General features: G+C 40.7%; 2 protein-coding genes across 6 annotated transcripts; one reads left to right on the top strand and one right to left on the bottom strand.

Moving 5' to 3' along the window:
* The first annotated feature begins 49 nt into the window (after positions 1-49).
* hipk1b (homeodomain interacting protein kinase 1b) lies at positions 50-16,830 on the top strand. 5 transcript variants are annotated; one of them, XM_032549536.1, is made up of 18 exons: positions 50-379; positions 2,643-3,373; positions 3,504-3,695; positions 3,776-3,957; positions 4,065-4,188; positions 4,291-4,410; positions 5,050-5,136; positions 5,238-5,422; positions 5,518-5,668; positions 6,401-6,587; positions 7,552-7,670; positions 9,407-9,541; positions 10,484-10,641; positions 12,090-12,161; positions 12,527-12,694; positions 12,775-12,995; positions 13,077-13,189; positions 14,937-16,830. In XM_032549536.1, exons 2-18 carry the CDS (start codon positions 2,645-2,647, stop codon positions 15,423-15,425), a joined length of 3,432 nt encoding a protein of 1,143 aa, XP_032405427.1. In that variant the 5' UTR covers positions 50-379; positions 2,643-2,644; the 3' UTR covers positions 15,426-16,830. The 5 variants fall into 5 exon arrangements, with proteins under 5 accessions (XP_032405427.1, XP_032405429.1, XP_032405425.1 ...); XM_032549534.1 differs by having other exon boundaries at positions 51-379; positions 10,481-10,641; XM_032549535.1 differs by lacking the exon at positions 50-379 and adding an exon at positions 2,399-2,417 and having other exon boundaries at positions 10,481-10,641.
* Positions 16,831-20,019: 3,189 nt separating this feature from the next.
* LOC116710514 (E3 ubiquitin-protein ligase RNF186-like) lies at positions 20,020-21,488 on the bottom strand. The gene is made up of 3 exons (XM_032549602.1): positions 21,269-21,488; positions 20,820-21,158; positions 20,020-20,682 (listed from the first exon to the last, which is right to left on the bottom strand). Exons 2-3 carry the CDS (start codon positions 21,125-21,127, stop codon positions 20,601-20,603), a joined length of 390 nt encoding a protein of 129 aa, XP_032405493.1. The 5' UTR covers positions 21,128-21,158; positions 21,269-21,488; the 3' UTR covers positions 20,020-20,600.
* Positions 21,489-21,970: the final 482 nt, after the last annotated feature.

Here is a 21,970-nt window from a genome sequence, read left to right as displayed (position 1 = left end):
CCGAGCCTTGGAAAATTTACCGTAAGTACGGTAGAAACCGGACATGTCGTAAAGCTTGCAGCTGATATAAGGCCGTGGTTCGTTCCGGAGAAAAGTGGATTTGGCCACTCCACGGAGGGCGGATTTTAAGAGCAGAGCAAGCGATCCTTTAACTATGAATTGTACATATTTTAGAAGTAGAGTATTTAATTTATCTAGAAAATGAGAGCTTTGGGCTTTTTCCAGTGGGAACTCGGCGCTGTAATGCTGACCAGCTCGCCTTCGACTGAAGAAACAATGCAGGCCTAGCTAGCGGAGGCTAATCGGATAACTGGCCGACCAGTGGGATTTAAACCGTGGACGGAGCTGTGATTTAACGCTGTTGGGGCGACATAAAACAGTAGGTTACAGCTGTTTATTTGTGTATGTTTGGATGGAGACATGTATGTTAACATTGGTTTAATTTTTGTACGTTGAAACGTTGGATTTGTGAGGCCACGACTGTCAGGAGATAACGCGTTAGCATGCTAGCTTTAGTCTGTTGAGTAACAATCTTTGTGCTTTTGGTTGAAAAATCCTTCAGGTTTATGAATGCATTTGGGCCAAAAACTGACAGAAACTCATAGATACACTTTTTAATACATATACGTATATATTCTAACACCAGTGTTAGGGAAATCTGTTCTTCAACACCTAGTCAGTAATAACCTCTTTGTAAAGGTTTTTTTTTTTTTTAAACTTATCTGATTTGAAAGAATATTGTGGTGATTTTGCTTTAGTTGGGTACAGCAGATGAAGCCATCCTTAAAAAAATACAATTTCTGCATTTCAATCTCATGACGATGCTTTGCTGATTAGTTTGTCGCATGTAATTATACATGTATGGATTATATTAAGAAACACTTTCGATTTCCAAAGATTGTTGTTATCAACCTGTCCTTATAGAACTGAAATATATCTTTTAGACATATTTTTTTAATCTCTTTTGTTCTCTGAGAAATGAAGGATTTAGATATAATAATGTTCTCTGGAAGATAAAGCACATTGACAGCTTCAGATTATAACGTTTTGGGCTTGTTTTAGTTGTCCTAATCTCATTAGATCAGGACAGAATTGGTAGTAAATGTTAATGTAAGTCGGTACTGGTCAGCATATTGTCCAGGCCTTGGGGGGTTTTTTGTCCTTGCATTTTCCCTGCAGGACAGGCCTTTGCTGTTTGGGAGCCCGTGATGTGTGACGGTGTTCTAGTGCATAGTTCATCCCGTACTGTCATCCATGCTCATGTTTCAAAGTTTCTCTGTATAATTATGTTGAGACGAGATAAGCAGTCCTTTTCGTTTCTCTTCTATTGCTGTGACAACAGTTTCTAGAGATGCTTCAAGCAGAGACTGATCTCCCTCCCTTTTCTGATCTGTATCAAGCTTAGACCTTCTGATGTCATTTTTTCCCCCTAAAATATAAAACTGTACTTTTTAAAAAAAATTCAAGCCTTCCTGTCACTAATTATTTTTGCGAGGAGGGGCAATGTCCCGTTTTGTGTGCTCTTGTTGTTAACCAGGGGATTTCTTATTCTAAGAGGATAATGACTCAGAGTTGATCATTTAAATGGTAATTTAAATGCTGCTTCCTCTGGCTTGATTTTTGAACATGTCATTGATTCTGAAACTATCAAAATTGGAGTATCCTTTAGTTGGTAACAGCATTCATACCCAAGTGAGATGTAATTCTGTGACCTGGTGGTCACCAATTAGTAAAAGATTAAATTGTTGGGTTTTTTTACAGGTCGGTCAAGTGGTAAAGTCTGCATCAAAATTTCTTAGTGCATCCCCATAAGAATTTCCCTACTAGTATGTCAAAACAAAATCAGAAAAGTTAGGCCTCTCAAACTTCATATAAAAATATGAAAAGTTGTTACCCAAAATTACAAAACTGGAATAATTTATGCAATATTCTGGACCTTTTTCCCCATTGAATACAGCAAAAAAAGTTCAAACTCCACACAGAAATTGGGGAGTGCAGATTTAAATTAAAACTTTTAAAAGCAGTTACCCTAAATAACAAATCTTGAGAATTTCTAAAACGTATTTGATATTTTCCTGGGTTTTTAATTGATTATACACATTTTTAAAGTAAATAAGATCAATTTCAGTTAATTGACTTTTAAAGGGGCATTGTTCAGCCAGCTGTCACATTTACTACATTATATTTGGTGATTTAAAGTTTTCTGTTAAAATCTTTTGAGTTATTTATTGATTTATTGGTGGGCTCCAGACATTCCACAAAACAGCATTTTTTTTTTAGAAATGGTATATACATTTATATCTATGTTGTTTTTTCAAGTAAATCAACTCTTGTTTTGACTTAATGACATTTCAGCTCTGTTCACAAGCTATATCACTAACACCAAGGAAGAAATTGGCTGACGAATAACATTCTGGGTGTGTTTTCTTTACATTTCTTGTATAAATTATCTGCAACTCGCCGAAGCAAATAAGATGTTGTTGATGAGGTATCGCTGCTAGTTGCATAATCATACATTCAGCGCTTTGCGCAAAAAGCTGCAGCCACAGACGTATGGTAATATACCCAATTATACATTGAGGATGCTGATCATTTTCCTTTTTTTCCAATTGTTGTAAATCTCTTTTCTTTCCTTCTTGCAGCAATGAGTTCACAGCTGCAAGTCTTCTCTCCCCCTTCAATCTCCTCCAGTGCCTTTTGCCGAGTTAAGAAGCTCAAGGTGGAGAGCAATGTTTGGGACGTTTCCACCACTGAAGCCTATGGTTCCATAGCAGGCCAGTCAGCGTACGCATTCACCCCAGCCATGGCCGTGCCTCCGTTTGCGCCATCGCTCGTCTTCCCTCCTGCTGCTACGGGCTCCAGGGGCCAGGTGGTGGTGCGAGCCGCTGATAGCACAGGTAGTCTTCCTCGCGGGTCCAGTCGCCGCGTCCCTGAGCAGGCGACCTCTTCTTCATACAATCACGAGAGATCGTCAGAAGTTAGGAGCCAAAGGCACGGCCAGAAGAGAAAGATAGAGGAGGTCAGCGAGGGCAGCGGGAGCGGGTGTGGCAGCGTTCAAATCCTGGAGGAGCTCTCGGCTCCCGCAGCGACCTACTCCACCCGCACAGGCGGAGGGGGGGGAGGCGGCACGGGCCAGTCTATACCTCACTCGGCTCCTACCACCAAGAGCAGCAGCTCCAACGGCGAGGGGGATTATCAGCTCGTTCAGCATGAGATCCTCTGCTCCATGTCCTCCAGCTATGAAGTCCTAGAGTTCCTGGGAAGGGGCACGTTCGGGCAAGTGGCCAAGTGTTGGAAAAGGGGCACCAATGAGATCGTGGCAATCAAGATTCTGAAAAACCATCCTTCATATGCTCGTCAGGGACAAATCGAGGTAAAGAACGTTCATGATTCAGTAGGTTGAATCTCTAGGAGCTTTTCATCTCACTGGATTTGGACTTTTCTGATGGAAAGCTTCATAAACCAGCTTTTGTTTCTAACTAGCTGGTTTCTGTTTTCCACAGGTGGGCATTCTGAATCGGCTGAGTGCAGAGAACGCAGACGAGTACAATTTTGTGCGCTCGTATGAATGCTTCCAACACAAGGGCCACACCTGCTTGGTGTTTGAGATGCTGGAGCAGAACCTGTATGACTTTCTCAAGCACAGCAAGTTCAGCCCGCTCCCCTTACGACACATCAGACCCATCCTGCAGCAGGTTGGCTAAACGTCGCGTCTTCTTTTTGTCGTCGTCGTCATTGTATTTCAAGAAGTTGTAACAGCTGTTTGCGTTTTAAGGTGGCCACAGCACTGATGAAACTGAAGAGTTTAGGATTGATCCATGCAGACCTGAAACCTGAAAACATCATGCTGGTCGACCCGATCAGACAGCCGTACCGGGTGAAGGTTATAGACTTCGGCTCTGCGAGTCATGTGTCGAAAGCTGTGTGCTCAACCTACTTACAGTCTCGCTACTACAGGTATTTTACTAAGCTCGACGCAAGCTGTTATTTTGGGGGAAAAAAACCCATTTGGGATCAGATTTGTCACTTCATTCATTAATTGCCAATTTCTGTCTGCCATCCAGGGCTCCAGAGATCATTTTGGGCCTGCCGTTCTGTGAGGCCATCGACATGTGGTCGTTGGGTTGTGTGATTGCTGAGCTGTTTTTAGGTTGGCCTCTTTACCCTGGAGCTTCCGAGTATGACCAGGTCAGTGTGGATGTTGGTCAGATCTTAAATCTAGTCATCTAAAATGAGAAGATGCAGCAGGTCATACGAAACAAACTGATTCCTTGTCCTCTGTGTCTCCAGATCCGATACATTTCTCAGACTCAAGGCCTCCCAGCTGAATACCTCCTGAGCGCCGGCACAAAGACCAGCCGCTTCTTCAACCGAGGCCCAGACTCCAGCTACCCTCTCTGGCGGCTTAAGGTTGATATGGCATACTAAAGCTTACCACACATCTACTACTCATATGTAGTAGATGACAACTAGATGGAAACATTGCTAAAATATCCCAGTTTTAAGAGATTCTTGTAGCACAATAAAGTGATTTACTGCACAGACTAGGGCTTAGTTGAGAAAACTTAAACCATCCAAAACAAGTCAAACCTTTTTTTAAGGTATTTGTTAGTGTTTTGTTGCATAAAATATCTTTATGAAACACAGCTTAGATTTTATTTCTTAGAGAATTTTGTACAAATTGTGCAACACAGTCGTTAGAGATTAAAAACAAAAGTAGAGACATAACAGACTTGAAATGGTAAAAGTATATTTAATACATGACATTACAATTTCATCAGGCAGAAATCTGTGTTGCTCTATAAAACTTCCTACATATACTTCCTACTTTACAGATCATTAATCTGTCTCATAAAACAACAAGTTGAAACAATTAAAGCTGTTCAACAAATCCTGCCCCAATTTTTTGATGCAATGTTTCATTAAAATTCTCTCATAATTGGCATAATGTTTAAGTTCTCTCGTAATTTGGTTCATCATTCCAAAATGGTTTTATTTCTAAAGATATACATGCGTTATATTCTTTGTTTGTTTGTTTTTTTCCCCCAGACTCCAGCAGAACATGAAATGGAGATGGGTATCAAATCGAAGGAGGCCAGGAAGTACATCTTCAACTGTCTAGATGACATGATGCAGGTACGCTTCGTCTTTAGTTTGTAGACTTTGTTTTAATGTCTAGGAAATCTTATGAAGTATTTGTTGATTATGAAACCGTTTTTGTTACTTTCTGCATTCAGGTCAACCTGTCATCTCATTTGGAGGGGACGGACATGCTGGCTGAGAAAGCTGACAGAAGAGAGTTCATAGATCTCTTAAAACGGATGCTTCGTCTTGATGCTGACAAAAGAATCACTCCCACAAAAACGCTGGGTCACCCTTTTGTCACGATGAGTCACCTAATAAATTATCCGCACAGCTCACAGTAAGTGGGGCGGGGGGGTCGAATCAGTTTTTGGAGAAAGTGCTTACCTAGGTGTAGCTGCTAAAATATTGGCACTCTAACTTTTTTTCCCCCAGTGTCAAGTCATGCTTCCAAAATATGGAGATCTGCAAGCGTCGGAGCACGTACGACAGTAGCAAGTCTCTGTACTCCACCAATGCTGTTCCCAGTGCTGCCGCAGGAAACCTCACTGTTACCTTCAGTAGCCAGCTTAACCAGCATAACCAGGTAGGAGCTGTGCGTGCAAATATTTATGCACACCTGGCTGTAATAGCACACACTAAATGTGGGTATTCATTGTGTTTTTTTTGCTCTCTGTCATAAACCGGTTTTTAAGCCTTTGACTCTGCTTATGTCATGTATTATAACACTTCATCCTGATATCTTTAAATGACTCTCAAGCCAATTTGGTTTACAAAATGTATTTTCTACTCTTCTCCAAAAAGTTAGAAATTGTTTTCAGCAGAGTCCATGTGTGGTATCTGTAGCTTTTCAAAGAGTGCCACTTTCTACAGGGGAATAATTACAGAGATCTTTGTCTTTCCACTGCAAAAACACAAAATGTTACCAAGTATGTTTAGTCTAGTTTCTACTGCAGATATCTTGGTACACTTGAGATAAGACAAAACGAACTTACAAGCAGCAGTTCAGCAAGCTAGAGGAGATTGTTTTCAGTCAATTTCTTAATACTGATAAGATAAAGTACTAGAAACTAGAACAAACATACTTGGTAACGTTTTGTGTTTTTGCAGTGTGTCCACTAAAGTGGTGTTTTCTTGAGCTGGACAGTGAAGTTGACCATATCAAGTTCTTTTAGGGCAGTTGTGTCAGCATTGACGCTGCGGTTTACCAGACTAAAGCAGAACTGCATTCTGTGAAGTATCTAAGATGAATGACAGTAAACATGTGTTTCTGAACCCTTAAGCCTTCTGGTGTTAATCAGTGGCGTCATCCCAACAGGTGCCTTCTGCAGGGGGTGCGGTGCCTTTGCTGAACTACCAGCCAGCTCTTTACCAACAGGCCACTATCAACATTCCTGGTTTGGCTCAACAAAGCGTCCCACTCCCAGCCCGTCCTGCTGGGCTGTGTAGCCAGACAGAACCGTTCCAGCAGACCCTTATTGTGTGTCCACCCTCTACTATTCAAGGTAGATCTTAGACTTTTAGTCACACAGCAGTTCTCTTAGAATTTATTCTGCATTAGCATATACTAGACTAAGGCAGCGGTTCCCAAAGTTTTTCATGCTCTGGTCCCCCAAACAGCATTACCTTCTGCCCCTTTAGAAGCCCACAGAAAATGCTTCAAAATATGTAAGGGATATCAATTTTTTACAATGCGTTTTCCCCACTTTTATTCACTATTCAATAATTATTGCTTTCATTTAACATAAATGCTGTCTCATGCATTTTAAATTTATTTGGCCATGAATTCTGTGGTGAAAATTTTTATTATCAGGTAATATAACTTTATTCATTCTGATGTCATAAAGTTTTACCTGATACTAAAACAAAAATCGCCACAATCCCCTCTTGATTCTAAGAAAATCTGTTATATTTTTTTTTTAGATTAATCCCACAGTTCCAACACGAGTCTTGTTCAATAAAGTAAAATAAAATCTAAGCTGTGTTTCATATACTTGTCAATTTTCCTTGTGCTATGCTAGCTTGAGGAGAAAGCAGCTTGATCAGAAGGATGACCATGACAAATATTATAAATACTTACAGTATATTTTTAATATTGAATGTATATAGATCAGTTTTAAGTTATTTTAACTTGTATTCTATATTAATGATTGAAAAACAGATTTGATTATATTTTTATGTATTGATTAAAAAATAGATGGGGTTCAGTTTTTATTTTTGCATTTGTTTCCTTCACCTTCCCAACTTTCTGAGGCCACCTTAGCGCCCCCTGGTGGCAACCCACGGAACCACAGCCTCCACTTTGTACTAGAGAAGCCTTGCATTCTCACAACTATGCTAATAAACAGAACGAAAAAATGGGGTTTAGTTTTATTTGAAAAAATTGTTTTTTATGGTCTTTGGATTATTTTTTATTGTTTTGTTTTTCTGGTTTTGTGTTTTTGTTTCAATTGTTGTTTTGTTTTTCAGGGCTACAACCATCGAGTAAGAGCTCCAGCTTCCCTGTCAGGGTGGAGAACTCTGTACCGATAGTACCTCAGAACCAGACTGCTCAGTCACTGCAGATCCAACCAAGTATGCTCACCCAGGTGAGCATTTTTATGATATTCAAATATGTTGGGGATTTGCAAAAGCTCATCTTTTCACATTATCACTATAACCTTCAGTGTTTTTTGTTGGATTTTATGTGTTACATCAACACAAAAGGGTTGGGAAACAAGATACAAGACTTTCAAATTTTTATAGAAGCATAATTTTTTTAAAAATAGGGGCGTGCCGTGGTGGCGTAGGGGATAGCGCGATGTTTGGAGGCCTTGAGGCCTTGACTTGACCGTCACGGGTTCGACTCCCGGACCCAACGATATTTGCCGCATGTCTTCCCCCCTCTTTTTTCCCCTTTTCCTGTCAGCCTACCTTCATATAAGGGACACTAGAGCCTACAAAAGACCCCCTGGAGGGGTAAAAAAAAAAAAACACTGATTCAGCTCTTAAATTTTACTCTTATTTCCATTAACTGCTGATCTGTGATTTGCACTAGGAGAGCTGAAGGACTGGAGTTATAGATGGCTAAATTTAGTGCACCAAGGTGATGTTAAAGAAGTTAAGTCATCAGAAATAACATTTATAGATTCAGGGGAAAAGCTGTTTAAACTCTGACGGGTGAATATAAAATGAGCGTAATGTTTTTCTTGACCACAGTTACCCATGAGCCTTTGGTTTCTGAATAAAGAAGCTTTTTCCTTTGGCTAGCTGCAGAATTACTGGTGGTTTCTGGGACCAGGGTGAAGGTTTCTGTTTACAGACTCAAAGAACTGGTGTTTAGTAAACTCTAGCACCAGTCTGCTACTGGAATCAGTTTAGTAGCAAAGGCCATTGGTTACCGGCCGTGTATTGTAGGAAACTGTTAGCAATTTGTTTTAAAGTACTTTCTAAAATTGCTGCAGTCATGTTTCTCTGGAACCGGTTAACTATTTTAAATAAAAAATTGCTGGTTTTTATTATTTATCACAACAGTGCTGCATCCCGCTCAGACTTTTTGCAATTTTTCAGTTTTCAGAATCTCTTAAACCGTTTTTTCCCTAATTTAGCTGCCTAATAATTTTGGATACCTTGATCTAGGGCGCTGATCTCCAGAGGCCTCACTCTCCCTCATTATGCTTCGCCTCATACTCTACGCTTAAGCCCATAAACCTTGAAGTTTACACAACTTAGAGTTGGGAAAATATGTTTCAAAATATATTCTGGCCAAAATTCGCGCTTCCCTAATGATTGTTCTCAGTGTGGTTAGCAAATACTGTCTGACCTTGCTAAGAAAAGAAGTCCTGATAAATTTTGACTCATAAGTTCTTTCAGAGTTTTGACCACAAGGTTGATCAAAAATGTGTTTGATTTTGACTTTCTTATATGTGAATACTAGAAGAAACATAACAGGATTTTATCACATTTTGTGATAATCCTCCGACAACATGGCTTAAAGTAGGCAAAAAAATCTTATGGGTTTAACAGTTGGTTTTTACTAGATAATCTAGGTTTTTCAAAGGTTGTGCAGATGAAGTTGCTTGTGCTTCTGTTGCTCTTCGGCTCTTTGTGGATTTCCTTTCAGAGCCGGTTGGAGTGTTTTTTTGAAATGTGGGGGGTGTTGAGTACTCCTACGTCAGTCACATAGCTGACCAGTGTTCCCTCTGTCCGTCTCTTTGCAGCTGTTTGTGCTTCCCCTCAGCCAATCACAGGGCTGAAGGGCCTGACCTTGCAATTTTTTTTATTTTTATTTTTTTTTAACTTCTCACCTAACGCTGCCCTCCTCTATCCTCCCTTCCTCCTCCAGGGTTCCTGCACACCCCTGATGGTGGCCACCTTGCACCCACCCCCAGCAGGCATAGCCCCTCAGTATTCCCTTCCCCTGGGGCTGGGCCCTGGAGTGGGTCGGCCCGCCCTCCTGGAGCACACGGCCACTGTGCTGGTAAAGCACCGACGGCATCCTGTGGAGAATGTCTCGCTCACTAACACTGGCAGCTTTCCTTCCCCATTCTCTCTCTCTCTGTCCCTCCATTCGTTTGCAAGTTCTTTGTTCCTTCTGTGCCACACGTTGTATGGGGCTAGTCCTTCTTGTAGTTTCCAATCTCACATATGGACACATCACATTTGGTCCATGCTCAAATTCCCCCTTATGATCCAGCAGCACTTTTTTTTTTTTTTTTTTAACTTTTTTTGAAACTTTGTGTTTGAACATGACGTCAAGATTGATGACATTTCCCCTTTTTATTCCCCCACTTCTACATCATCCGCCCATTTTCATTCCCCAGTTCTTCCCCCAGTAGGTGTGCTCAGGGCATGGAGCGCATGCGCTGCTGAGTTGGTCTGCGCTTTGCTTGTAGCTTCTCTTTGTCCTGTCCTGCCATCGATTTCCAGCAGTGCAGGTCGGAGCTGCGACTACTAAAAGCTCTCACACACACCTCTTTTGTTTCAGCCCCTGAACATGTGGCATGCTCTTTCCCAACATTTACGATCAGCAGACTGTTTGGCATCAGGGGACTGAACTAATCTGGATCTTCTTTAACAGGCACCGCGGTTCTGTAAATACTCGACTCTTTATCTGATCTGTTTACAGCGCTTCATTGTTTGTGCTTTGCATGGTTTCATCCTGTGAATTTGTTGCAGGCCAATGCTATAATTAAAGGAATGGCTAGGGAAAGGTTGCTCCCTTCTCTAGTTTTGTGCTTTTGCCTGTAGACGATCCCGGCAACTGGCTTGCGTTTATTTATTTACTTTTTTTTTTTAGTTTGTGGATTTCTCAGCATGGCTTAATACGTCTGGCCCATGGCAGCAATTAGAAAACCGATTCTCATTTTTAGGTATCTACTTGGGTGCATCTACTCATGGGTCTTTTTCTCTTTCTTAGCAGGCCTGGCCAACTGGCACCCAACAAATCCTCATCCCCTCGTCATGGCAGCAGGTCCCAGGTGTGGCCATCCATGGGTCTGCCCACCAGGCGAACGTCACAGCATCTCCCCTGGAAGCCATTCACTCGGGCGCTGCTGTGCAGACGGGACAAAGCTGGCGGTGGGTGAACTGGTTGAAACATGCCGCAGGGTTGTGGGACGACAAGGAATTTGGTATACTTGCCGTTTTAGTTTTAGTGTCTCAATGTTGAGGTTCATTTGATGCCATTTTGGCATCTGTAGGTCAGAAATGAGACTCCATGTTTGGAGAGGAAAAAGCTCAGCGTGTGGGAAGAAGACGTGTTAAAAATGATTCTAGACAAATTGAGGTTTGTTGTTTTTTTCATATTTCACACGGTTAGTCGATAGTCTTCAACGTTGAAGCATTATCACATTAGTAAATACAATAAATAGTTAAAAAATAAAAAAAGGAAAGAACTCAGAAATATAGAAGCTGAATATTGCATTATTTTTTTAGTAAATATTTATTACTTTCTATTTGACTAAATAATGCTGAAAGCAGTACTTTTGTCTTGCAAAATGAACTTAATCGCTATTAAAAAATAGCTTTTTTTAAAGCTCATCTTCTTTAGTGTCTCTAAGATGTTGGTGAGGTTTTTTTTTTTTTTTTTACTAGAAATTATCATCCCAAATATAAACAAAAATGACATTTTGGACATTTTGTCTCATTTTATCAAGATGCTATAAATAAGTCAGAGCTGGACTTCGGGTTGCACCGTGTCAGCGGTTTGGGATTCCCCTCTGTAATTTCCCCTCAGAAAGCACGAAGGAGAATCCACACTTTCTGATTGGTTACCTGTCACATTCAACAAGCTGTGTTAACTCTCCCAGTCGGGGAAAACCCCTGATTTAGATCAGAGCGGCCACGATGATCTACCGTAACACACCACACACTACAGGATGATCGGTTACGAAATCGCAAGCGACAATCTTAGAACGATCAACGTTCTAAGATTGTCGGAAGGGGAAAATCGGGGCAAAAAAAACGTTTAGTGTGAACTATTGCATCAGGTAGTCGGATGTGCCCATTTTCTCTATTTAAATCTAATTATTACTGAAGGGCAACATAATACACAGACTTCATAATCTGCACTCTTTTGGTTGAATACAGTATTTATTTCCACTTTGGCTTTGTGTTTAGTTTTTATTCAAGTGCGTTTTTTGTTAATGGAGACTGAGAATATATTTTACTATTCTTTTTGGTTGTTTTGTTTATTTTGTTTATCAGTTCCAGTGTTAAGTGTTCTTTTGAAAATAAAGTGTATCTATCTTTGGCAGGAAATTGCATGCCAAAGATTACGTTATTTCCATTAAATCAGTGTAAAAAGGTCTTCAAACAATATTATCATTTATCGTAATAATTTTTGAGACAATTAATCGCTCAGCAAAATTTGTTATCATGACAGGCCTAGTTGTGATATGTTGATCTCTCTCTCTCGCTCTCTCTTTCCAAATAGCTCACAATTGTATCTTTGCCATCTTCGTGTTTTTTCTTTTTTCCTTTTGTTGTTTGCTGTCCTCATTTTTTTATTTGTTAACCCCCAACAGAAACGGATCTCAAGCCAGGACGCAGCAAGAGAGAAAGAAAGGAAAAGCCCGGTGTGGGGAGAACAGAAACAGGTTTGTTAAATGGTTGCGTGCGGCTTCCCTTGGGAAAAGGTGTTGTACCAGATGAAGGCAAACGTAATCCCTTAATTAATTTTTTTCTGATTAAAACTGTGCCTCTCTGAGCCATCCGTTAGCCGCCTCTGATGCTTCGCACGGAGCCCGTCCAACCTGTGTGTAGTTGAATAGAGAGGCTTGGAGACACTTGGGTGACAACAGTTCCTGTTTAAGACACAAATAATGATTAGATGAGTTGAGGTGAAATGTTAGAAAAATCTTCAAATAATCTGAAATAAAATCCCCCACACCTTCATCATCAGTTCTAAAATTTTGCCTGGTGTGGATGGAGAGAAATTTTTAAAAAAATTGTTTCCATCTAGGGGTGTATCCACCACATCTATACTCAGCAACGGCGTGACCCCGCCCACTTCCTCTGTGGCCTTGTCCCAGCCCATCGTCATCTCGGACACCCCCAGCCCAGCGGTCAGCATCATCACCATTCACAGCGACACAGACACAGAAGATGAGCGCAAGTTCCATCCGGCCAGGTGAGTCCAACCCTCGGCTCCGCGTTAAACTCCTTATTGCTTTTGGGCAAAAATATCCTAACTAATATTTATCCGTCTAGTGTTGGACTGAGCCGAACCGAGCGCACCAATGTGATCAGCTGCGTCACGGTGCATGACTCTGACTCGTCCACCACCAGCCCGCTGACCCCGCTGCCTCGCAGTCTGAACGCCGCCGGCCCCCTGCCGTCCCGGCAGGCCAAGTCCCTGGCAGTGGTGGCTCCTTCGGTCAAGAGCCAGACCTCTGAGAGGGCGGCGGCTTCACACGGCCGCGTGGAGACTGGTGAGAGCGCTGTGGATGTCGGTCGAGTTTAATCCCAAGCATTAATGATAAATGAATAATGATTCCACTTTCGACCTTCAGGTACTTACATGAAGCCGAAAAGATCGTCCAACCGGCAGCCCTGCAGCTCAGGGGAAAGCCGGGATCAAGCTGCGCTGCTCCCAAGCCAGTCCCACCCTTTGAACCTCAGCCAGGTGAGGCTTCATCTTGCTGCCTTGTTTGTTTGTCAATTTTTTCTTCAGTTTTTTCAGTAATTATACATCACAATACAAAATCCATAGCAAGGGTGCTGTAGTGTAAAGGAAAAAAAAATGTGGGTGAATGAATGTGTGTAAGCAATGATGGTGAACTGAATGAAATAACTCTGACATTATCATCAGTGGATAAACAAATTAAAATAATAAGTAGTAGTAAAAAAAATCATTTTTATTTGAAAAGGCAACTTCACTTTGCAGTCATTTCTTACGTAACTTGCTCTGATAGACTTTCCTCTTTTCTTTTCTGCGGTTTTCAGATCAGAGGGGAAAAAAAGACAAAAATGGAACATTGGAGCATTGAGGCACTTCCAGTTTAGCCATAAAACATGAACATGTCTCTGGGGTATTTTGTGAACAATTTCTGTATATTTCTATCACTGACTAGACTGGATGGGAGAGAAAACGATTATTTAAATGCCGTCTTTGCACCAAACTACAGTAGATTTTGCTCGGGGGGGGAAACGGCTCAGGCAGAACCTTCAGTTGGAGATGAAATCTTCCAGGTTGTGGCTTGGCTCCTGTTAATATTCCTGGAGTTTGGAATGATGCATCATCGTCTCCGTATCTCAGACTGTTGCCACGTTCAGTGCGTCATATCTTGTACAATACAGCTTTTATTTTAGTTTCATAATACAGTCTCTGTTTTTGACTAAAACATGTTACATCTCGATGTAATATTGTAACATCACAGATCTTCCCACAGAGTCTCATATCAGATTGTGGACTCTGGCTGGACTAAACATGCAATTTTCCTCCTTTAAAGTCAACCTTTGTTGACCTTGAAGTACGTTTAGAATCACTATAAATGGAAAACCATGTTAGAAGGTCTCGCATCAAACCCTACTGGTTTTTGGAGCTGTTCGCAACTTCATCCATCTTGACAATAGTCCAGCTCAGGAAATGTACCACAGAGCATGATGCTGCCACCATCTGTAGGTGTGGTGTTCCTTTTAGTTTCTGTTGACTGTTTTCACTGAGGTAGATCTAAACCTTTAATGAGATCCTTGTAATCATTCTGCAAACTGTGGCATCAGCTAAAGGATGCAGAATCCGCCAGAATAGTTGAACTTTGTTGCAGGTCCATTCAGTTTTCTATAACTGAAGGCCGGAGCAAACTCGATTTACACTTTTACAAATTACTCCCAGGACTGTTTAGGAAGTTTTAGTTTTACTAAAATGCATTAGAATAACCCGCTAAATAAGAGAGGAGAAGAAATTGACTGAGCCAAAGCTGCCCCCTGCTGGATGAGACTATAATGGCAGCTGGGTTTGGAAATGATCTGATTCCTTCTTAGTATTCCATGGATGTTTATAACTTTGTCTTGATCCAACGACAATAAATAATTTTGCTCTCTGCTGACTGGAAAGTAGGAAATTAACTAAAGGTATTTTCCAGATCTGAATAAACATGGAAAAAATTAAATAATGAAGTTTCACTCTTTCATCTTTATGGTCATATAGACATCATCCATGCTTTTTTAAATCCATATGTTTTTACATCATTAATGTTTGTCGAATAAAATTAGGAACTTTCTGATCGAGGAAGTATGTGTGAGAAACTTGGGTGTTGGGTGGGACAATAAACAAACTGAGCAAAACTAGTTTGAGCTAAAACATACTGTTTTAAATGATGAACACTTTGCTAACAGCTAACGTTAATGCTTTAAAATGTTTTTTTTTTTAGGTTCAGTCGGTGGTTTCATCGTCTCAGGAGCGTTCGTTGGTCTCCCACGGCGACTCCTCTCTACACCGCCAGCCGACGTTCCCTCCGACTGTTCCCGCCTCTCACTACAGCTTCCCAGAGGTGTCGGCCCTGGCCCCGGGCTCGGCCGCCGCCGCCGCAGCAGCAGCGGCCGGCCTGTACACCTACCCAGCTTCCACGGCGCTCTCCTCGGCTTCCCAGGCCATGGAGCAGCTGCTCAGCCGGGGCCACGGCAGCCACGGACACTCTCCCTCCGCCTATGCAGCAACGTACGCCTCATCTTCGTCATCCTCCAGGAGGGACTCGGCCGGTCGAAAGGAGTCGGTCAGCAACCTGCTGCACGGCCTGCCCGCCGCCTACCAGCACCAGTTCGCGGCCGGTTCGCCCTACGTCAGCGTGACGCCCCGAGCCGAGGCGTACAGCGCCTACCAGCTGAGCCCCAGGCGCCTGACACAGTACCCCTACCTATAGGGAACCAATGCAATTATAAAAAATAAAAAAAAAGTAGAGATGATCTACTGCCCCACTTGCATACTATCACAAAGGGACACTGAAACTTAAGAATTACTGTCTGTCACTTAATTGTTTGCTGCTTTTAACCACAAGAAAGCATTTCAGCCCTAGCTATCTATATGCTCTTTTGGACTATTTTAGTGTATTTGAAATGACTTTTGGTATTATTTGTAATGTATCTTAATACTTTCCCCCTTATGGCTCATATTTTATCCCCATCCTAGTCGATCCAGTTCTAAGACGTTGTGTTAAATCTGTTTATTTTGAGGTTTTGTTGTAAAGAGAGATCGTCCTCCTGTCACTAGCAGCAGAAATGCTCAAAAACAAGTCCTCAGTTTCTCATGAGCCTTAAGTTTCCACACTAATCCATTGAAGCCCTGTATTTATTTAGCGAACATAAATACTGTAACTCCCTGCCCCTGCCCTTCCCATGTTTGTTTACTCATGTCGTTTTACTGTTTGTTTTTTTTAAATTATGATGTTTATGGAAGAGGAAGCTCCGCCAAGATGTTCAGAGAAGAGTTGCGGCGAAAACTGTGATGGCTATGTTTTTAATTTAAATCGTGGTTGTTGTGTTTCTGTAGTGACGGCGTATCGGACGGATCGATCATGTTTGTATGCAATAGAGAACTTTAAAACAGAGTGCTGAATGTACTGCTAAAGTTCAGAGCATGATCTCCTTCCCGAAGCGATCATGTGAAAAGCGCTTTTTTTTTTATTTTATTTTTTTTAGATTCTTGGAAGTGGGGGGAGGGGTAAATAAAATAAACCCCTCCCCCTTGCTTCATGTCTACTGGAAAGAAAAATGTATGTGTTCATGTGAATCCAGACTTTTAGGACCTACTATTACTAAAACTGATTTAAGGCCAGTTGTTTTCTTGCCTGAAAGCTGTAACAAACTACCCCCCTGTTCTGCACAAAGACGTATTTATGTAACTGTATGTTGGGAAGACGCTCCCAGCTGTCTGAGGCAAATTTTCCTGTTGTCTGTTTTCAGGCCAAACGGGGGGGGGGAAGTAGATCTGTCGACACACGCAGGCGGCGAAACCGTCAACCACTGTGTTCAGACATGCAGCTGCGAGACGGCTTCTCCTGCCAGCATCGTCGTCTTTAAGGCGCTGATCTCTGGGTGGTTTGCGGGCTTTTAGGTTAAACCCTCCCGCTTTTGTTGTGTTTTCTTTTTGTTTGTTTGTTTTGTTTTTGTTTTCCATCATCGGTTCTGTGTTGTAATGTCTTGAGTATTTAACTGTATTTCATCCTAACATAGTGTAGTTAAAGAGGATGTTTGGTAGAGCTAATTCAGGGAAAAAGGGGTTCAAATAATCCACTTTCACTGTTTCCAATAAAATAACCACAATCTTTATTCCTTTGCTTCAAAACTTGATTCTTTATTTGCCACACATTTCTGAGCGGAGAGGGTTAAGTCTGCGTTTGCCAATGCGAGTAAAAATGCGGATGAGATTTAATCACGTTCTCCTCCCTCATAAACAGAGTTACTTCCAGAGAAGTGTTTTGAGTTTTTAGTTTTGTTTTATAGTGGCTCAAGGTTTATATAGATAAGATAAATCTTTATTGTCATTGTCACAATGACAACGAAATTCAAAGGGTGCCATCAGTCGGTGCACATGCCCAAAAACAAAAACTAACTGTCTCACAATTCACACACAACGCAAGAATCAACAAACTGGCAAAAAAAAAAAAAAAAAAAGAACAGCCACATTCTCACATACATCATTTATGATAATTAATGATTGTTTTTGATTGCATTTAGTTTTGTTATTGCTATCGGGTAGAACTGTCTCTATATTTAACTCTTCCATGTGACCCAGAAAACTGCACAGAGCAAGCGTCGGTTTTTACTATCAGTTTAGTGGCGAGTAAAGTAAGTTGGTTTTAGAGAAAACTCCTTCAAGGTTGAAAACATTGACTTTTAGTAAAGGGAGGATTAAGATAGAATGGTAGCTGTGGGGTAATAAAACCCAAATCAATTTATTGGAAAAATGGTTCTTTTTGTCTTTTTTTTTCTTTCTTTTTTATTTGAAAAAAGGAGCTGTAAAAGTTTTAACCGTTACAAAACATCTAAAAGTGCTTAATGATATAGACCAAAAGATGTAGAAATGTTTTGAAGAATACAATTCGGATGAAAGTTTAAAAAGGGGCACATTCTCAGACTGCTAATAAAAAGTCAAAAATTTTCAATCTATTAAAAATTCTTTCAAATTTCCTAACCGGTTTCATCCATGTGTTCCTGCGTTTCAAACAGTGAGCACTGAACGTTGCAGGGATCACTTGTTTTCGAAAGTGAAACTCTGTTCATTAGAATGAAATATTTCTTTCTTGTTTTGATGATTATGGCTTACAGATGACCAAAAAAACATTCATTCTGAAAATTATACTGTGAAAGCATATTTGTAGAAGCTTGAGTGGAAGGTAAAAGTGCAACAGGGATAACCTTGAGAAGATTGTCGAGCAAAATTAAAAAATTTTGTGGAGCTTCACAAGGAGCGGACAGAGGCTGGACTCGGCACATCAAGAACCCACTTAGATAAATCCCACATGCAGGACACAGGCGACTTTTCTGAGTTTATCAGAAAAGCAGAGTGTTCAGTTGTTCAAAGTAGCAGGGATTTTATGTTCTTCAATCAAGGTTCAGAATCATCAAGACCAGAAATAATGGCTTAGAATATTTCATTCTAATGCATCTATATAATTTCACTTTCTAAAATGTAACAATTTCTTTTACAGAGTTCTAGTTGACAAACCACACGACAAAATACAACGTTCAATGTTTCTGATCAGGAATTTCTACAACTTTTTTTTTTTTTTTTTTAGGAATTTTGAAAAAATGTTAATCCTCAGAGGAATCCCCTCTACACAGAACCGGTTTCTGTTTGTTTGCGTGCCTGCGACCGTAAAGCCTGTTTTGATGTTTGTGGCTGCTTGAACGCTACCTGCATCTGGATTTGGATTTTAGCCAGTTTTTCTTTTTATCGTTCAGCTTGAAGTTGTTTTGACAGTAATCAAGTGGCGAAGCCACATATTTTATGCTGTTATAAATTGCTGACATAAAACTTCAGTTCAATCCACTTTTCTTTTTCTCTGTCGCTGCTGTAGCTGAATGAGAAACTAGATTTCCCAAATAGTGACCTTTGGCATTTCTTGTGCGCTTGGTTTTAGTGTCTCCTTCAAGGTCAATGGCAAAAATTAGATATGAAGCAAAAATTTATATTTCAAAGGTTGCTAATAAAGCATCCTTAATGTGAGCAAATTGTTCTTTAGAAAGGCCAGATTCTCTTTCTACTGCAGGAGATGTGGATGTGGTTTGTGCAATCACATGATTCCCTGTATTTACGTGTAATTCAGAGTGTGGTATTGAGTCTAATTCTTCCAGAGTGGCGCCTCTACAACCATTCCAAAAGCTGGAAATCATCCCGATTCTGGGGGCGGGAAAACTACGGGATACTGGCCTATTCAAAACACGTTACAGTCTCCCTGTTCTCAGGACCCAGCAGAGGGCGCCAACTACTCATTGGCTGTGCATGCGTAAAAACATTTGACAACTTTTTGAAGGTGCGGCTGACAGATAATAATAGTGTAATAGATAACAATAATGTGTATGTTATTTTAATCTGGACTCTCCATTTCTAATGCCGCCCTGAGAAACCGCCCATATAGATCTGTAGAACAAAAACCCCTCTGATTCAGGACGCCTGTGAGTTAGTCATATGGACATGGACTTTTCCTCACGTCCGCCAGGATTCATTCCTTTTCCTTTCGCCGTTTGTCTGAACAAAACATGCGACGACTGAGCATTACTGTGAGCATGGCTGTCGTACGTGCAGTCATTCTAGATTTCAGCTTCTTATTCTGTGTGTTAATCAATCCAGACATTTATGGGGCATTTATCAGCAGCAGCCGAGGAACCTGTGCCATCTGATTCGATGTTATGGTTCCTCGTTACTCATCCTTGATTTCCTTCCAAGTAAGTCTATTGTTTTTGGTTCATGCAAATTTTGTGGTTGTTCCTGCCTTTTCTTGTTGCACGTCTGCAAGCAGTGTGTGTCTGAGCCAAAAGAAAACTGCAGTTGTGCTCATGCATGAATTGCAGACAGCTGCATGAAAATACAATAAAGTGATTTGAGGAACCGCAACACAAATAATCGTGTCAAAAAATAGCACAAAAATGAATGGAGCAAAACAACTTCTTTTCTAATTTTTAAGATTTTCCCAAGTGAGATTTAAGGACTGAATTAGGCATGTACAGACTGAATCTGTAATTTTGTGTAAGAGTTCACCCATCTACTCAGCTATATTTTGTTATTAAATGGTGTCTTATCCAAGCCTTACCAAGTACAAAAGAGGATTTTGAAAGAAAACAACGAAGGCTGGAGGTACCTTAGAAGGGATAATTGTGTTGGATAATGGATGGGTGGATACGTTTGCACTTTAACAACATAATCAGGATTTTAAAATTAAAATGAGAATTTTGATGTCTTAAACTTAGTTACTATAAAGGTATGCACTGCTATAAAACAAGACATTTACTCAAAAGCTCTTTTGAAAAATAGTTTTATTCAAATGCTTCAAATAACTTGATATCAGAACATTGTTCGTCATTTTCCAGACACTTGATTCACAGTTGCAGGTACATGTTGCAAAATCAAACAAACAAAAAACAAAAACAAAAACACAGATATGTTTTAAAAATGACAAACATGTATAAAATAAAACTCAGGATGCCTGATACTACATACACATATCCAGGAACAAATCAGAAATCATTCTAAAAACAAACTCATACTGCATTCATAAATTATTATATTATTTACAATAAATTATTTATTATTATAGGAAAACTCAATCAACTACTTTTGCATCATCTGTAGATATAATGCTTGAGGTCTGCCTTTGATTTCTTTCCCTCTCTTTTTTAAACAACCTAAAACATTTTCCTATTTCATTTTGACAAATAAAACTGTATGTCTTCTCTTACGCTCACATCCACATCTTAAAAAAAACAAACAAAACTCGACATAAAGCAAACACAGTCCTTCTAGAAGACGTCCAAACTTCACATTAAGCGCTCCCAAGTCTCGGTTCCTAAGAAGCGACGCTCTTTTCTCTCTCAGCCGTTCAGCAGCTCTGCTGGTGCCGCGGCGCACAGCGGAACAGTCGCTGGAGTCCAGAAAAAGCACCAGAACGTTTCTTGCAAGATCTAAAAAATAAAAATAAAAAAACAGAAGAAAGATGTTTGTCTTTAGACACAAGCTGTGCAGAAACTACAACCCACCAACAACCAGATATATGTTTTTTTTTTTTGTTTTTTTTTTTAAAGAGAGAATTTAAACTTACACAGGTGGCTGGACGACTTGGGGCTGTTTGCTTTCCAGATTGTTGTGCTTCCCGCTGTTGTGCTCGATGATCTGGTCCCATTTCTCAGTGTTGATCCACAGACCCCCCGAGAGAGACAGGCGGGCCTGGACGCAGGTGACCCAGCGGCACAGAGGGCAGGAGACGGTGTAGATGGCTCCCTCCAGGGTGGACATCTTTTCCAGGCACGGGGCGCAGAAGGTGTGCTGGCAGTGGAGCACTCTGGGGACCCTGCTGGTGCGAGAGTACTCGTTGCAGCAAATGACGCATTCAAGGTCCTCGCAGGACATGGTGATTTCAGGAGACAGGAAGGCAAGAGGGCTGCAAAGAAAGTAGAGGAAAAAAAACGTTAGAGCTCACATGAAAAGTGAATGTTTAGAACTGAGATACTGTTAACATACTCGCTATGCAAGAGACCGTAAAGTACTCACTTGTTCGGGTTCCTCTGCTGAGAGTTGTATTCAAGGATAATGACTGACTGACTGGCTGTACCGACTGGCTGTACCGACTGGCTGTACTGGCTGGCTCTTAAACGAAACTCTCCTCCCACTCTGCCTGAAGAGGCGGTCGCATGACTTACCTTTCCAGAGAAGAGCCACCTGCCCAGAAGTAAACATGCCTTCTATGGAATTTTCTGTTTACAAGAGGCTTCAGACTAAGACGGAAAAGCTTATAGGCTCAGTATAGATTCAGTCTTTTTTCATATATATATATATATATATATATATATATATATATATAGAAAAAAGCAGGAATCTTTAATAATAGATGGTGTATTAGTAGACATCATCTGTCTTTTCTAAGCAGATTCTATGAGATTTGTATTAATCCACTGTATGGCAAGATATTTATTTGCATTTAGTAGATAATCACACGAGGTCGATTGAAGTGAAATTGCTGTATTAGTCAAGGCAAAGTGAGTGAATGCAAAAATCAGTTTTTAAACAATGATTCCATTTATTAAAAAAGCTCTGCCAGCTGGACAAGCGTGCAAATTTATATATATATGTGCCAACAGTTCTTCCGCTTTAATAAATGACATCATCATCATCAGAAAGCTAAACTTTGTATTCAACGTGGTTAAATTAGTCTGATATGAAATTAAAGTCGCCTTAAGACAACACTTTGTGGTG

This window comes from Xiphophorus hellerii, chromosome 20, assembly GCF_003331165.1.
Source record: "Xiphophorus hellerii strain 12219 chromosome 20, Xiphophorus_hellerii-4.1, whole genome shotgun sequence".
In the NCBI taxonomy this organism is placed as follows: Eukaryota; Metazoa; Chordata; class Actinopteri; order Cyprinodontiformes; family Poeciliidae; genus Xiphophorus; species Xiphophorus hellerii.
This window is presented reverse-complemented; position numbering and strand designations above follow the sequence as displayed.